This window comes from Centroberyx affinis, unplaced genomic scaffold (assembly GCF_046629955.1).
Source record: "Centroberyx affinis isolate AG114_WGS23_722 - 3 ecotype Tasmania unplaced genomic scaffold, CSIRO-AGI_Caff_v1 ptg001654l_1, whole genome shotgun sequence".
In the NCBI taxonomy this organism is placed as follows: domain Eukaryota; kingdom Metazoa; phylum Chordata; class Actinopteri; order Beryciformes; family Berycidae; genus Centroberyx; species Centroberyx affinis.
Window position 1 is genome coordinate 324,239 of NW_027280084.1, and position 16,666 is coordinate 340,904.

The 16,666-nt window shown below is 40.5% G+C and overlaps 2 protein-coding genes across 3 annotated transcripts; one reads left to right on the forward strand and one right to left on the reverse strand.

The window, feature by feature from the left end:
• Window positions 1-2,621: 2,621 nt before the first annotated feature.
• On the reverse strand, window positions 2,622-9,640 carry cnot9 (CCR4-NOT transcription complex subunit 9). 2 transcript variants are annotated; one of them, XM_071528290.1, is made up of 8 exons: window positions 9,495-9,640; window positions 8,598-8,777; window positions 6,946-7,061; window positions 6,745-6,854; window positions 6,274-6,383; window positions 5,501-5,599; window positions 5,322-5,413; window positions 2,622-4,853 (listed from the first exon to the last, which is right to left on the reverse strand). In XM_071528290.1, exons 1-8 carry the CDS (start codon window positions 9,510-9,512, stop codon window positions 4,685-4,687), a joined length of 894 nt encoding a protein of 297 aa, XP_071384391.1. In that variant the 5' UTR covers window positions 9,513-9,640; the 3' UTR covers window positions 2,622-4,684. The 2 variants fall into 2 exon arrangements, with proteins under 2 accessions (XP_071384391.1, XP_071384392.1); XM_071528291.1 differs by having other exon boundaries at window positions 9,466-9,636.
• A 956-nt stretch (window positions 9,641-10,596) lies between these two features.
• On the forward strand, window positions 10,597-16,333 carry cep70 (centrosomal protein 70; the record flags this gene model as incomplete). The annotated part of the gene is made up of 7 exons (XM_071528298.1): window positions 10,597-10,631; window positions 11,475-11,496; window positions 12,070-12,169; window positions 13,081-13,204; window positions 15,327-15,507; window positions 15,995-16,170; window positions 16,274-16,333. Coding segments are annotated over exons 2-7 (650 nt in total), but the record flags the coding sequence as incomplete, so codon positions are not given.
• Window positions 16,334-16,666: the final 333 nt, after the last annotated feature.

Sequence of the window (16,666 nt, forward strand, 5' to 3'; positions counted from 1 at the left end):
AAAGATAGTCATGGAGTTCTGGACAAAATCATGTCGAACAATTAAAATATTCTCAGATTTGGGTCAGAGAGACAAAATCTCATCAAATGGGGGTCCGTGGCCCTAATGTGGACTACATTAGGGGTCCTTGATATGAAAAAGGTTGAGAACCACTGCTGTATAGCACCGGGAAATTGTTCTACACAGACTTTACCTTTATAGTGCTGTAAAGAACAATTTAAGAATCAATGAAATGCTCCAAATCAGCAGTATTAAAGGAACTTTTGAAGAACCACACTGGATTTTTTTATTCGGACTTAGACAGTGTGGTGTTGGCAGTTAGTCCGGCGCCCGCTTCACATCGCACCAGCAGCCTCTTTGTTCAGCCTTCATCCCCATCCTGTTCTGTGGTGTAGCCCGGCAGCTCAGTAAGCTGGTCTGGATGGCGTTTTTGCTGGGTCGCGCTCTGCTGCCATATGTTTTGTCCTGCCCTGCGTTTTTTTGTTTCACGCCGGCGTTGAACTCCCTAAGCCAACTAAGCTCCCCAAATCTCTGCCACGGTTTCAGCATTCCTTTCGCTCACGACCTGAGCCGACTCATAGTGCACGACCCAATTCATGTTCGAACCAACAATTGGGATTTTAGTTGTTCCAAAGAGTCACTAACTTAGGTAACATAACGGCAGAATTACAGAATGAACCTTTTAAACAATAAACCAAACTATATAATGCAATAAACAAAGACAAGTAATATGAAAGTCAGTAAAAGGGCAAATAATGTATACAAAAAACAATGTAAGCCAGTTGCAGTTGTCTGTATTCTACTGTGTAAATGGATTTTCTCTGACATGTGCTTTATGTAAATAGTTCAACCACTCTGTTGAGCATTAGCCAAGGACCAGACATTGACAGTATACTGTCTATGTGTTAAGAATTGTCTAATCTTTTAGCATGCCAAGGCAGAAATGACGCTTCTATCCAAACCATTTCCATGTTATCTCTCCAACTTGATAACTGCCAGCATATCATTTTGAAAGCAAAATTGTATTGAACATTATGATCCCAATTCCAGTAAGCTCTCATTATGCAGAAGAGTTTCATTTGCATTTATAAAGATGCGTTTGAACTGATGGTTTGGAGCTACAGACTGCATCGTTCTCTCACGAAACCTTTCCATGCTCTCTTCCTGACATGTTGTCAAATATCCCAAGACATATTAAGTGTCCCACTGTTACAGCAAGCCTAAAGACTCCACTATTAGATTCTTTGTTTCAATTTGTAATATCAAATCCCTAGAAACTGCCTTACAGAGGAGACCTAGAGCTTAAGACTGCATTTGAATGCTCTGAGATCCTCTCTTTACGTGTTCTTTTCAATGACTTCCCTCATAGACTTTTGCAAGGAAAGGTCAAGGAAAAACAGGCAAGAGGAGGAAAGGAAAGACGTTTTTTTTTAGATTCTACCAATGGAGCCATGACATTGCTGCTGCCTACAGAGTGTCTCTCACCTGTTGCATGATCGTCCCTGTGTCCCGGTCGATGCTGCTGGCTGGTTCGCAGAGCTCGGACGAGAGATCGTATGGCCAGGGAGCTGCTGTCCCTCTGCATGCCTCGCTGCAATGATGCAAGCCAGCGACAACTACACCCAGAGTCACTCATCTGCCCCTCCTCCCCGTCCCTCTCTCTCTGCATCCCCTTTTGTCCCATTGCTTGATCACCTGTCTGGCTCCGCTTTGTGTTGCTTGAACTCTTCCAAGGGTTGTATTTTAATGGCACAGCTGCGAATTCTCCATTACAGCAAGTCGTAACATAGGATCAGGAGTGTAGTGCAGGGTCAACCCCCATTTAAACTATTTCCCTTTTCAGGCTGACATGAATCTTTATCATGTAAATTCATAGCACACGTCATAATAAGTAGCAATTGTATGAGTTATATGAGGATAGGGGCTTTAAAGGTGGAAAAGAGCATAAATTCATCGGTACCACTTTACAATAAGAGTCACTAAGTTAAGGGTTAGTTAATGCTTAATAAACATTAACTAACCCTTAATTAACAGTTAACTAATGTGTCTGGTAATCACTTACTAATGGTGTTCATGTTAACTAAGGTATTAATTTATACATGATTTAATAGTCATCTTTATAAACTATTAAATAATGTATAAATTAATACCTTAGTAAATTACACATTAGTTAACTGTTAATTATTAAGCATTAACTAACCCTTAACTTAGTGACCCTTATTGTAAAGTGTTACCAATTCATGCTTTTCTTAAATTATAATTGATTTTTGTTTATGTACCAACTGGAAGTCAGAGTTTACCAGTAGAAGTCATAGTTTTATTTACCACTAGGTAGGATATATAAGAGACATGCTAATTAAAAGAGAAACATGATATTGTGCCTACATCTGGGCACTGAAGAATGGAGCCCAAGGATTGTGGTAAAAGAATAATCATAATTTAATTTGAAATCATCAGAAGGTTTAGCCTTTACAAGGAAATTCTGCTTTTAAAAGTGTAACACTTTCAGCATTTCAAAAGGAAATCAGGATTATGTTACTGCATTACTACTACACAACAAAATCAAGTCAATCATCAGTATCAAAATGGATAACTCAATTTTGATTACAAAAAAAGTCAGAAAGAACCTTATAATTCCAAGCTCATGAATTGTCACTGAAAACAATCAATACTTAAAACTGTAAAATTTCAGTGTTTTAGTTGCAGTGTTAGTTTCAGCGGCTTTTGTTTTTTCAAAACTCTTTAGAAACTGGATTATTGGCTTGTGCACTGTTACTCTGTACAAGACAACACTTACTTAAACCCTCTTACACACAAGTAGGCCTACTAAACCTGCTGTAATGTAACCCAAGTGAGGCAGCTAGAATCAGACAATTAGCAAGCGGACCTACGGTATCTAATTCAAAGAGTCATCATGTTGGCCACATGAAACGGGGGTTTTCAGACGCAGAATTGGGCAGCCCCTCTTTTCACATACAAGGTAGCGTCATCGGCAAAGCGTTAGACCCAGCCTGTTACCCCAACTTTTGGCCCGGGACCAGCATGCTACGTGTAGGGCCGGCGTAGGTACAACACAGCAGGCCGCCCTGTTTGCTTGGAGACCGTCCCGTCTAATGTTACTAAGCCTCGGTCATGAAACTTTTATCAGGCCAGTTTAGCTGCCTGCTGCAGGGCATGAGGACAGGGCCGGGAGGGAGGGAGAGCTTAGCCATCAAATTAACAAAATGCTCCCCGCTAATGACATGGAGCCATTACCGAGATCGGTTATGCTCCCGAGAGCGCGGAGACAGAGGCATATAAAAAAATAACAAGTGTGAGTTCAAGTGTGGAGTTTTGAACATTAATATTCTTTTTTTGTCTTCATCTACGTCCCCCTGCTCATGTTTCGAGGCATTAATAATCCACGGCGGCGGCTCGGCTTCCCGGCTCAGATTTCACAGAAGGAGCCAAAACTAAAATGGGGGCGGGGGTGGGGTCCCGTCCAATGGCCTCCTCTGAGAAATCTACTACAGTACCAATCAGCAACCTCTACAATACATGGCCCGATGTCAAGTCAGCTACAGCTGTCACAGCATGGCGGCTAGTTTAGTGAATGATCTGCGTACGGACAATGCATCAAACAGCACTATAATGTATAGTACAGTGTATAGTATAGTAGTCCATATCAGTGGTTCTCAACATGGGGTCCAGGGACCACCAGAGGTCCTTGAGGGGGTTCCAGGTGGTCCCCAGCAAATTGATGAACTGTTGAACTTCACCATTATTTCATTTACAAAGTTAACACAATTACAGAATGTAGAAGAATGACTGTTTTGATCATATTTTCACTGTTATCTCTACCTACAATACAGATAGTCATGGAATTCTGGACAAAATCATATCTGACAATAAAAATATTCTCAAATTTGGGTCCGAGAAACAAAATCTCAGCAAATGGGGGCCCGTGGCCCTAATGTGGACTAAATTAGGGGTCCCTTATATGAAAAGGGTTGAGAATCACTGGTCTATATAGTAAAGTCAGTTGAATCAGCTGGAAAAATGAACACCTGTCAATCACCAATCACACAGCACCATCTCAAAATGTAAACATGTTCTCTGTTCTTGTGTTCTTGAGAAGTCCATTTTGGTCTCAACAAAGATACAAGTATTAACTTTCCTGGATATTCATCACCTTCCATCTCCAAATAGCATTTATTCACCAGAATATTATCATACAAAAATAATTTAGAACATTCCTTTAAAACATGTTTTGTAAACCACATGTCTTTGATGCGGAAGGCATTACATACCACCGGTTTATTAGCCCGTAAAGGCAATTTAGTCAACACAGTGTTACAGCAACAGAATGAGTATGCTAGTTTAATGTTGTGCAACAATTTATTGAACAGCATAGCTAAGAACACATGGCGAGGCAACAAATGTGAATGTCCTTGAAACCTTGAAGCCATGGGAACGAAATGGCACCAGAGACAAAACTTGTCACCACCTGATCGCAAAACACAAGCTTGAGCAGTTTGCCTGCGTATCTGCACACAAAAATAGACAGGCACCAGCCTTTTCCTTTACAAGTCTTTCAAAAACCTAGAAAACAAGTGCCGTTTGTGTCCGTGATGGAATCTAGCAGCTCGTCATCTGTCGGGCGGGTCCTCGCCGGTGTTCCTCAGGGCTGCTGAGGAACAAGGAGTCACTGCGGAGGGAGAGGGATGCCCCGGGGGTCTGTGACCTGGCCCTCCTGCAGGTTCTTCACCAGCTGGGCCAGCCAGCGCTTGGTGGTGGTGTCGTCCTTCAGGACCTGGGCGAAGGTGGTGTCTTTCAGCTGGTCCGGTAGGCACTGCCGGAGGGCTTCTCTGGCTCTGGACAACATGCAACAAACAGAGAGGACAAAAATAACAACTGCACAGTCTGGATTCAAGTTACATAATGTTGGTTTGGCTTTGTTGGCTTTTTGTTCAAGTTCAGATCTGGTCCAGTCAGTGTCGTCCGTTTGTGATGTGATGCAGTTGGATTGTTAACATCTTTATTGTAGAATTTCTAAATATTACCCTGGTTGTCTTAACCTGAACTGATTCTAATGAGACATTAGATCAGATTCCACACATGTATGCATGAATTTATTTTTTAGTTTTTACTGTTATCATCATCATCCTGGGTTTCTATGGAGAGTTTTAGTGTCCCATGATGGTCTACATGCTGTTTCAGAGGCTTTTCTATCCTGACAAGAATAACATTCTGGGGGAAACACTGATTACTTGGAATGTGTATCTATAAGTTCAAGTCTATTATTAAGAACTACACTTATTTGTTTGATTTGATTATAGTACCTGGAGTTGTCGGACAGGCGTAGGTAGCAGCGCACAACGTGCTTCAGCAGGCGGGCTGAGGGCTCTTTGGAAAGCTGAAGAACCATTTTGCCCTGAAATAAAAGGAGGGAAGACATAAGGCAAAGATGAAAGAATGTACAGAAAAGTATTACATTATAATTAAGACATGAGGAACTTACAAGGATCATAGCAACATGGGAGAAGCGCTCGTAGGTTTGACAGATGTACGCTAACCCCGTGTCATCCAGGAGAATTTTCTGTAGTATAAAGGTTGCAACCTAGGAGGGAAAACAAGCATTTGTGGTGTTACAGTAAAATACAGAATCTCTCATTTAAAGAAGTATTCACTCCCCTGATTCAATACTTTGACAAAGCACCTTTGGCAGGATTTGGGATTTTCTCCCAGTCTAACTTGCAGATGTGGAGGACATCTCAAGGAATTTGGATGCACTTTAACGCAATTTGAAGTGTCACTGCCAAAGGCTCAAATATTTACTTATTACTATATTTAATTGTTTTGTAAAAAATGTATATGTATAAAAGTCTCTACTTTGACATTATGGTTTTTGTGTATACTACTTTAGTCCATTTTGAAATGGCTCTAACACCACAAAATGTGTAAAACCTCATAGGGGTTGAATACTTTCTGAAGGCACTGTAGATGCTTTAATGTCATTATATATTCCATCTGTCTGTCTGCTTCAACGCATCTGCTTCTATGTTTTGTTTACACCTAGTAGTGGCTTCATGTTACTTTGTATATCGGTGTATTGCATGTAACTTTGTTTTCAGTCTGTGTGTTTTTTGTCTGTATTTTTGAGTTTTATCTGTATCAGTGTCTGGCTTCTTTGTGAGGCTTTAAACATCATTTGTATTCTTTATTTTCATTTGTATTGGTTTTTAACATCATACCCGCTATAGTGGAAAACTAGCTGGCTGGCTAATATAGTACCGTTTTAGAGAGTTCACTGCCGGACTCCATGATGCGAAGGCACAGGGGGATGATCTCCGTCGTCAGCAGGAAGTTGATCACCTCCTGCTCGTCTGTTTTAACCAAAGCACCTGGACCGGGTAAACACATGGAACCAATCAGATGAAAACATTAAAAAGGTAGGAACTGTATAGATAGAGTTTCATAAATGCTGTTTGAGAGGATTTTCCACCTTGACAAAAATGTAATTCTGGGGGAAAACACAGCATATTTGCAATTCTTTGCATGAAAATCCGTTGACCACTTCCATTCAAATATATTGATTGAGCCTTCATAAACCCATATTGGTCAAACCCCAATTACAAGGGTAGAAAACAAAAATGGACCGACGATAACAAACAGTGAGAATAAAAATTGAGAGTTGCAGATGTGCGACCCAAGAATTGGTTTCACTTAGTGTTATAAGAGATCAATGGAACTCAGTTTGCTTACCGATGACCCCTAAGCTGGTGAGTCGGAGGTACTCAAACGGCCGGGTTTTGCTCACAGTATGTAAGAACGGGTAAAGGAACAGTGGGATGTGCGCAGCCAGGAAGGCAGATCTGTGAAGGACAAAACACAAGAGTCAGAAGTGGAAGAGTTAACGCATTTCACTACTATTCCATGACATTCAGTGCAATTCTGTCAGCTAACCTGGTCTCTGGATGGGAGGCCACACACTGGAGGAGCGCGAGGGCGTTGCATACTCTGTTGGACTGGTGTGCCGTCAGGGTGGGGGGGTTGATTGACGGGTAGATGTTGACGATTTCCTAGCAACGGAAGGGATTTAACGATCATAATAAACTTTATTTATATAGTGTTTTTCTCAAGTGCTTTACAGCCAAATAGACCATAGCAAAAACAGCAGGGAAAAAGAGAAAAACGGAAAAAAACAAGACGCGTAAGAACAATAAAAACAAAAGTACACAGCACGCTCGTAATTTGGGATAAGGCACTTGGTGTCATGTTGGGGTCGTGCCACCAGCAAAGTTTACAGCGGGGGTGACATATACATATTTCTATTTTAGTTATTACTAGATCAGTATACATAATGTAATGTTCAGGTTTAACACGGCAAGGCACTCGGTAGAGCACAAATGTCAGCCAACGTTTACCTATTCTCCAACTTGCAAAGTTGCAGCCTGAACTTGCAAATCTGCAGCCATAATGGTTTAAGTTTGCTTATGTTATCTCTTCTGAGTTTGACTTTACCCAGAGTGCTTGAAAATAGCACTTGAATACAACGCTGTTTAGCAACCAACTTGGAAATCCCGGATGTTGGACTTTCGCACCAGCACTTGAACGCAGCATTATTGTTCTGAATTGCCTGAGCTGTACAATTAGGGATGGGATGATACGCTTATGTCATGATACTAGGGCTGGGCGATAATCCAATATTATCGTTTACCGTCTTTCAGTGGAATCATATCCTGATGATATGAAGATATTTTAATATCGTGACACACATTTCTGCTGTCTGAATTGATGATGACAAGCACATTTTACTTAAAAACTCTCATAAAATGAGGTATGGTAGGAATATTATTTGAATATTTCTGTTTTGTTTGACATCACACCTAACATTACCATTCGGTTCAATGAGATGAACATTAATTTGATTATTTAACGTGATTCTGCATACATGAACCATATCGTGATATATATTGATATTGAGAAAAATCCTTATGATTATCATGATATTGATTTCACCCATATCGCCCAGCCATAAATACAACCACGATACAATGTAGCCTAATAAACTAGACAATGTGCTCAGTAGAGCACAGACATCCGCCATGTGTGATAACACCCCACAAAGTTATGCACCTTTTGGTGATATGCCACGCCCACCACCACGCCCCCTTTTAGCCACTAGACATGACAAGTTAATCATTTCTTCCTTGGCCGATAACCAGCCTTTATACCAAGTTTTGTGCAAATCTGTGCCCAACATTTTGAGATATCCTGCTGACAGACGGATAGACGGACAAACACACAGATGCAGGTGAAAACATTACCTCCTTGGCGAGGTAATAACAATTCAATGATACCGACACCAGAATTTATTTTGGGCAAATTGTGAGAATCTACAGGGTCTCAGTGGGGAAGGGACGCCATTCATAATTTAGGTTGATAAGACAGGTGGATTTTTACATTAAAAAATCTTGCCGAGTGCAGCTTTAAACTGATAAAACAACATTAGAAGAGCCTGTTGCGTTGCATTCACACACTTCTCTCTGCGATTCAAGTATACACCACAAGCAGGCCTGACCTCAGACCTGTGGAAAAACACTGCAGCGGCTCACCTGCAGCAGGGCAGCTATGGTGCCACAGGAGTGCCACAGCATGGGCGCCAGGTCCGGTACCGACTCCCGCTTCTTGCTGAGCTCCAGGAGCGCATTCTCCCTGGTGTCTGGGCTGGACAGCTCGTTGATCCACTGGTAGATCTTCTCTCTATCCACTTGCGCCAGCGCTGTGGTTACAGCCTGAAAGCGACACAGAAAATGTATCTCCATGTACCTGCCGTTCTTTCTTGTAGGGCGACAACAGTGGAGCCAGACTCCATTCAAAAAATATGTCGATTTAAAGCTGCCTTGCTCATCAGCAAACGTATACACCTCGTAAAACTAGAGATTGTCTTCCTTTTATGAATCGATAAGGCACTCTGGTAAATTCGAAATACAAAATATTTACCTTTTAGAACTGGCTCACCTATTATTACCACATACAAAATGCACTGACTCACATTGAAGAGGTGAGAAGCAGTATAAACCACATATAAATATATAACTTGTACTTTAATAAGAACTGCAAGGTGTATTGGATATATGCCGAATTCAAGAGTGGTCATAAATATAAGTAAAAAGGTACTTCTTTATTTTCCACGACATGTGTGCGTCTGCCGATAAGCAAAACACTATTAAATTGAGTGGTTTTTCGCGCAGTGTCTCTCCATACGAGAGAGAACCGTACCGTATCGGGGCTAAACTTTAAGTAACGTTAGCCTCGTAGCCGAAAACTCAACCTCTTAACTCTCGGCCATTAGGACAACTCGCTTACGTTAACACCACAACTGTAACTGTAACTGTGCTCGTGCAGCAGGGCATGTGGTTTTGTATCTATTCCAGCTAATGTCAACGTCGTTAGCATTAGCTACCTAGCCTATTAAGTTACCTTGGCAGAAATGACACTGTGAAACTTACTGCTCCTGTAGCCAGCATTCTCTGCAGCGCTTGGATTTGGTCCCCGGTGGCCTGTTGAGAACCTATTTTACCAAGTGTCAGGTCTTTTGGACAATGGAAATAGAAATACTCTGCTGAAACAGAGACGCTAGTGCAGTTGCTGTCAGTGTTCCACCGGCCGAAATGAGTATTCTTCTTCTGTCAGGTCGCAAATCCACATCAAAGGTGCATACTGCCACCTACTGTACAGCAGTGTGTAGCGTCATGGAAATCACCGGAACAAGAATAATACTTCCGGTCCACCTTTTTAAAAAATAAAAGCACAATTTCTGTAAATATACAGCACTCCAATATTGACCAAAAAAACCCCGTTATTTTGCACAAAACAACAACAAACTAAGCAATAAAATACAAATTATCTTTTATTATAATTAATTAAAAATTATGTTTTGCTATGGTAAATAGAAAAAGATCTCAGATTTTAGATAGCATCTGCCAAACTATGAACACAGAAGAAGCTTTATTATATAGCCTATGGCTTTACGGCATGAAACCCATTCAAATCCATCAACAAGAGCAGCTGCCTGCATGTATAAATTTACTGATACACCATTTGGAATGAAAAATAAACTTTTATCTTTGACAAATTGGATGGAGAAGATTGTGATGTCAAATGCTTTCACTGTACGTTATACCATGTGGCAGGAGCAAATAACTTCCCTGTAAGAATTAAAATTTGTATTAATAACATATGCAGAAGCAGTGAGAAAAGTGGACATTGGAACAGAGAAAGGAACTGAAAGAAAGCTTGAAGGTCAAAGAGAGGAATGGCTTGAACGTTTGGAAAAGAAAAGCTTCTTGGCATTTACTGCAATGACTGTAATATGTGCAAAAGAAGCAGGGAAGAAATAAAAAAAAAAGCGACTGAGATGGCAATAGAAGTGGCAAGAGTGATTCTTGGGATTAAAGACAAGAAATTAAGTGGACGAGATTTTTAGAGGAAGTTTTTCCACAAAACCAGTAGGTGGCGCTAGCGGGACGCTAGTGGTGCAACGAGTTTTATGTATCGACCAGTGGAGGGCAGTAATACGTATAGAAGCTTACAAACTGCCGCAAATTCCAAAAGAAGAAGAAGAGGACGCCTGCGGTTTGAAAAAAGTAAATATACGAAACTGTAGCTACTTAGCAATTACATTTTCCAGTGTCAGATAACTCCACAATCAATAACAAACGATAACACCTGGCATTTGAAAGTTTAATACTATGCGTCTTCACTGTTCCTTGCATGGTTGTAGACAACGAAAGCTGTAAATGAAATGCAAAGTGCGCTAACGGTAGCTAAATAAATACTAGATATGTAACGGTACCGTCGTTATAAACGCTAAGATTAGCTAATTTAACGCTACTTGCTGTTTGGTTGATAGCTTGTTGTACGAGCTTTACTGTAATGCTTGTAACTTAGTTCGTTGTAGCCCTGATACTTTCTGTTCTCTAGTATGGAAAGATGGCAACGCAAAAATCCGTTAAAAAATCTGTCAGTTTAAAGCGGTCATGCTTGTTGACAAACGTACGTACCCTAAATGACATGACTTAAGACTTTTATGAATAAGTAACATTCACTCTTCAATTCGGCATCTATCGGATACATCAAGCGGCATTTTTTCCAATCAATTCTAACTTTTAGAAGTAGTTATTCTCACAGTCTTTGACCAAAATACACAGTGGAGGGCAGTAGCGAGCTGTGTGAACCAATTCTAAAAGTTGAAAATGTATTGAGATACAAGGACTGCTTGGTTGGTCGTTTGTATGCCGAATGTGCCAGAAGAACCTATCGATTCGTAAAAGATCTTAATTTTTATTAGACGAGGTGTGTATGGTTACCGATAGGCATGCAGCTTCAAATTGCCAGATATTTGAATGGAGTTCAGCGTAGTAACGTATTGAAGGCTTTCTGTAGTTCTCTGGGGTCTAACGATTTTTCTGCTATTTTGTTTCCTGCAGCCGGGAAGAGGCGATGGAACAGGTAAACCTAAACAAGAATAACGCGTGTGTGTGTGTGTGTGTGTGTGTGTGTGTGTGTGTGGTTATCACGTATACTAGAGAATGGGAGAGAAGTGTGTGTGTGAACGAGATAGAGAGAGGGTCATCTTTCATTCATTGCTATGGTAGTTGAAGCTCTTCTCAGAAGGGGGGCTGCAGTAACTTGATAATATGTGGGTTTTGACTGAAGCCAGCTCACTCAGGGAAGACACCCAAGGGTGATTTACCAGCTGTACACAGAAAACACAGCAAGCCACCTAGTTGTGTTCTCAATCTTAACAAGCAGAACTAATGTTTCTTTTGAGTAGTTAGTGTTTTGCTGAGCGGAGGACATTCAAGAGTGGAGATGGACAGCAAGAGTGCAAATTCTTACTTACACTCAAGAGACAAGACATATGTGTATCTGTGGACCTACAGGCAGTTTCAGGTAGAGCTAAATCCACAGATTTCTCTGTCTTTTCCTCTTCTCCGAACTGAAAGGCGCTGCATGGTATTGTATATTTGATTGCCATTTTAAAGTCCCCCCCCCCTATGTTGTATTTTGTCTGTATTGCAGCAGGAGCAGACAGAGTGGGACAGTGTGAATAAACTTCTCCAGCACAATGGATTTAAGCCAGTGTACTTTGCTGATCCTGTTGAGAATAAGAACCTTTCAGGTAGGGGTGCACAGTTAATAACTCCATTCAAAATTTCAATTGATATGGAATGTGAAGGCTGATATATACAGCTCTGGAAAAAAAATAATAGACCACTGCAAAATTATCAGTTTCTCTGGTTTTACTATGTGTTTGAGTAAAATGAGTAGAATTAACATTTTTGTTTTATTCTATAAACTACTGATAACATTTCTCCCAAATTCCAAATAAAAATATTGTCATTTAAAGCATTTATTTGCAGAAAATGACAACTGGTCAAAATAACAAAAAAACCTCTGCCTGGCTCTTCTTTGCTTCTGAACTCTTACTAAGTTAAAACATTAGTATTGTGTTGTTTAAAAATGAATATGAACTTGTTTTCTTTGCATTATTTGAGGTCTGAAAACACTGCATCTTTTTTGTTATTTTGACCAGTTGTCATTTTCTGCAAATAAACGCTCTTTTTATCATTTTCATGTCAAAATATTACAAGTATTGAGTTTTTCCCCCAGTAGTTTATTCTGCTCAGGGTGGAAAAGCCTCTGAAACAGGGTTTAGACCATCATGGGACACTAAAACTCTTAATTGAAACTGAGGATACTAATACATCTACTACTACCACTTGTACTACTACTAGTAATGATGAAATTCATGCATACCTATGTGGTTTTTTGAAGGCCAGTACCCATATTTTTCGATTGAGCTGCCCAATATTTTGAGTCGAAATTCAATATCTTAACATTCAACCCTTTTCATGCTAAAAAAAATAACATAAAATAAGATGAAATTAAGCTTTAAATTATATATGCAAAAGTCTTAAATTTGGCCTCCAGAAACCCACAGATACCCTGTTTTTGGAGATAGATGGTTGGTCATTATGAATTCTCCTGATCAGTGCTGACCGTATCGCATGTTTCTCCGTATGCCCTTAGACCTGGTTCTGCTGGACAAGAAGTCGGCCGGTGAGATCAGGACGATGCTGAGGACGATGCTCGCGGACTCGGAGAGGAGACAAGCCCTCATCCAGGAGCTCATCCAGTCTAACAACCAGCTCAAGTAAAGCCAGTGAATCCCACTAGAACTTTTTCTCTCAAGTCGTTTGTTATATTAGCCCCGCGATTCGTATTGTCACGTTTTCCCATCCCTAGTCTGTAGACCTTCATGAAAAAATTGAATGAATTGACAACCCAGAGATTGTTGGTGCATACTGTGCAATTTCCTTTGGGAAAGAACCAATCTGTTCAAATTGAACTTGAAAGCGGCATTCACCCCAAACTGAGATCAACCCAAAGTCTCAACTCTGGTCCAATTGCAACTTTTCTTCTCTTGCAGCCATGCTGTATTGTTATTGTTCAAGCACATCAATGTCAATTGCGGATGTTGCGTACAACGCATGGTAGGGCTGACCGATTTTGAAAAAATATGTAGTTGCGATTATTTTGACTGATATTGCAATTGCGATATGATTTGCGACATTAGAGGGAATGATCATTTTTACATTATTCTCATTTTCATTGAAAAACGTATTCAAATGATTATGGTGTGTTTTTTTGCGGGGATCTGTACCAAACAAAGATGTTTTCTTAAGTCTGTAGAATATGATGTGTAGGCCAGGACATCTCTGCAGCACCACAATATTTCATTTAAAATGGTATTTTGACACATTTCACCTTTAACAAATATTGCGCCTCCTGCGATTTGAAAATTGCAGTAGGCCGTATTGTGATTTCGATAAAATTTCGCTTAATTGTTCAGCCCTAACGCATGGTACAGTTTTGGTGTGAGGACAAGGCTTTAATGGAGCAGACACTCCTATGTCTAATTTTGAAGACTGATTACAGAGATCTTTCATCCATTAACATTACAGAGATTTTTTTTTTCTCATTCCCGCAGATAACTAGCTAAACGTAGACATGATGTCATGTCGAGAAAGTGTTTCAGTGATCTAAGACGACATTCCGGATAATGTATGGAATAGTAAACGAAGTAGATGAGGCATGTTGAGGAAAATTGGGTACGCCAAAAAAGTAAATTCCAGCACCTAATCGCAAAATAACTCCTGGAATGTACTGAGCATCACAGAGTGTTGATATCTAACAGCGTTACTGTCAGGTTTTTTGCGTCCGCTCGTCTGTTTAATAATGCACATGCAGTGTTGTGCCGACCACCTGTCCTCCTGTCATCCAATCTCGTCGGCATCAGATGAGTATCATAGCGATACGCCTCCCCTGCCTTATAGCTCAGTGCAGGTATGAGGTCTGAAGCTGAGGCTGGGTTTCACCCAGCTGATGGAATGAGGTGGGGGGGGGGACCGTCTGTCAGCAGCACCAGTCCTATTTTATCAGGCTGTCAGAGCATTTTCTCCACAGCCTCTCCAAAGAGAACATCTCCAATACATTTTCATCTCCAGTTACCCCTGAAAAGTAATGCCAGGGCATACAGTTGATCTTGATAATATTTAAATGAGCCCTCTCTCACACCTGCACTCTGGGTTGCCAGGTTTCTGCCATAGGTAAGTTGGTAACACTTTACAATAAGGGTCACTAAGTTAAGGGTTAGTTAATGTTTAATAAGCATTAACTAACCCTTAATTAACAGTTAACTAATGTGTCTGATAATCATTTACTAATGGTGTTCATGTTAACTAAGGTATTAATTTATACATTATTTAATAGACATCTTTATAAACTATTACATAATGTATAAATTAATACCTTAGTTAACATGAACACCATTAGTAAATTACACATTAGTTAACTGTTAATTAAGGGTTAGTTCATGCTTATTAAGCATTAACTAACCCTTATTAAGCATGAACTAACCTTTATTAAGCATGAACTAACCCTTATTAAGCATGAACTAACCCTTATTAAGCATTAACAAACCTTTAACTTAGCGACCCTTATTAAAAGTAAAGTGTTACCGGTAAGTTTTGGCGCTCTCTCAGTGGGACAGTTACATTCCCTTTAAAGAGAAGCACTTGCCTTTAATCAAGAAAATTTAAATTGTATAGGTCTAAAGAGAAACATAGCTTGGCTCATGTAGACCTAAAAGCCTATTTCCAATTATATGATCTTCTATCTTTTATTGATTAGCATATTATATGGACTTGCATCCTCGCATTGTTGGTTCATTGGGCTCATTAGCCAAGGTTCAACTGAAATGTGTTTGTCTTCAGAGAGGAGGCTCAGGAGCACGTGAGCCGGGCGGCCCATCAGTCCCAGAGGACGACGGAGCTGGAGGGGCTGCTGGACGGGGTGAAGGCCAAAGTCCAGGACCTGGAGGACCGGTACCTCAGCAAGGCCGCCCAGCAGCACAGCCACACACAGCAGCTGCAGCAGGACAAGCAAGACGCACAAGTATGTCGAGAGTTTTCATTCATTCTCATCCACTTCTGATGGTGCAGTTCAATTAACTACGTTTTTTTATTGTAGAATTGATCAATACTACTGGTTGTCTATGGGAAGCCCTTAACCTGAATTGATTCTAATGAGACATTTGACCAGATTCCATACATGTGCATGAATGTTTTATCATCATTCCAGGTTTCAGTGGAGAGTTTTAGTGTCCCATGATGATCTAAATGCTGTTTTAGAGGCTTTTCCACCCTGACAAGACTACAATTCTGGGGAACCACTGAATGAAAATAGTCAAATTTAATAGTCAAACTTAAAGATATTGAATATTGGCTATCACTTCAATCCAAAAAATACTTGTATCAGTCTGGAAAACCCCATATCGGTCCATCCCTACCCAATGGCACCTCAGTTGGAGTTATTTTCAAGGCAGTCATTTTCATATTTAAGTATATTTTTATTCAGTTTTGTTTACTGTCGGTCTCTCCAGAAGCGCTGCCAGGCCCTGGAGCGGAAGCTGTCTAAGCAGAGGGAGGCGGCGGCTCAGCTTCAGAGGAAGCTCTACTTCACCGTCAAGGAAGAGGAGAGTCGCCTGGCCCGGCAGAGCCTGGCCTTCCAGCAGATCTGCCAGACAGCCGGCCAGCAGAACTCCTCAGCGGACCAGCAGTAAGAGTGTGACTGGTTCAGTTGTACCTGTGACTGAATATGCATACAGTCTATTTTGTCTGGTTTGAGGTCAGATATTCAAGTCTTGCTCTTGTATCTGCAGAGTGTTGGACGTGATCGACTTCTATGAGACTCAGATGATTCAGCTGCTTGATGAGCTTAGGTAAGATACGCCTCCCACACTTCTTTTTCATGCTCAATTCTGATGTGCTTTTTTACTTTGATTATACAGTTGGTATTCGTCTACTTGGAGATTTTGTAGTGTGTATTATAGCACATATTTTGTTTCGATTATGTTATGATGCCCTCATAATGTGCTAATGATGCCTTATAATGCCTTATGAATTAGTGTTAGACGAATATATACCTTTTGTTGGGAACAAGCAAATAGTAAACATGTTGTCCCCCACCAGTGATGTAGTTCCACCCTTGGGTCAGTCAATGATTGCTGAGTGTACTTGAAATATGAGTGAAATTGTATAAGCATTTTGGTATG

Excerpts from the sequence above, each read along its gene's own strand:
- cnot9 (XM_071528290.1), bottom strand. Across the intron at positions 7,062-8,597 it reads CCATAGCTGCCCTGCTGCAG|GAAATCGTCAACATCTACCC; the intron begins GTGAGCCGCTGC and ends TTCCGTTGCTAG. Across the intron at positions 5,414-5,500 it reads CCCATGTTGCTATGATCCTT|GGCAAAATGGTTCTTCAGCT; the intron begins GTAAGTTCCTCA and ends CTTTTATTTCAG.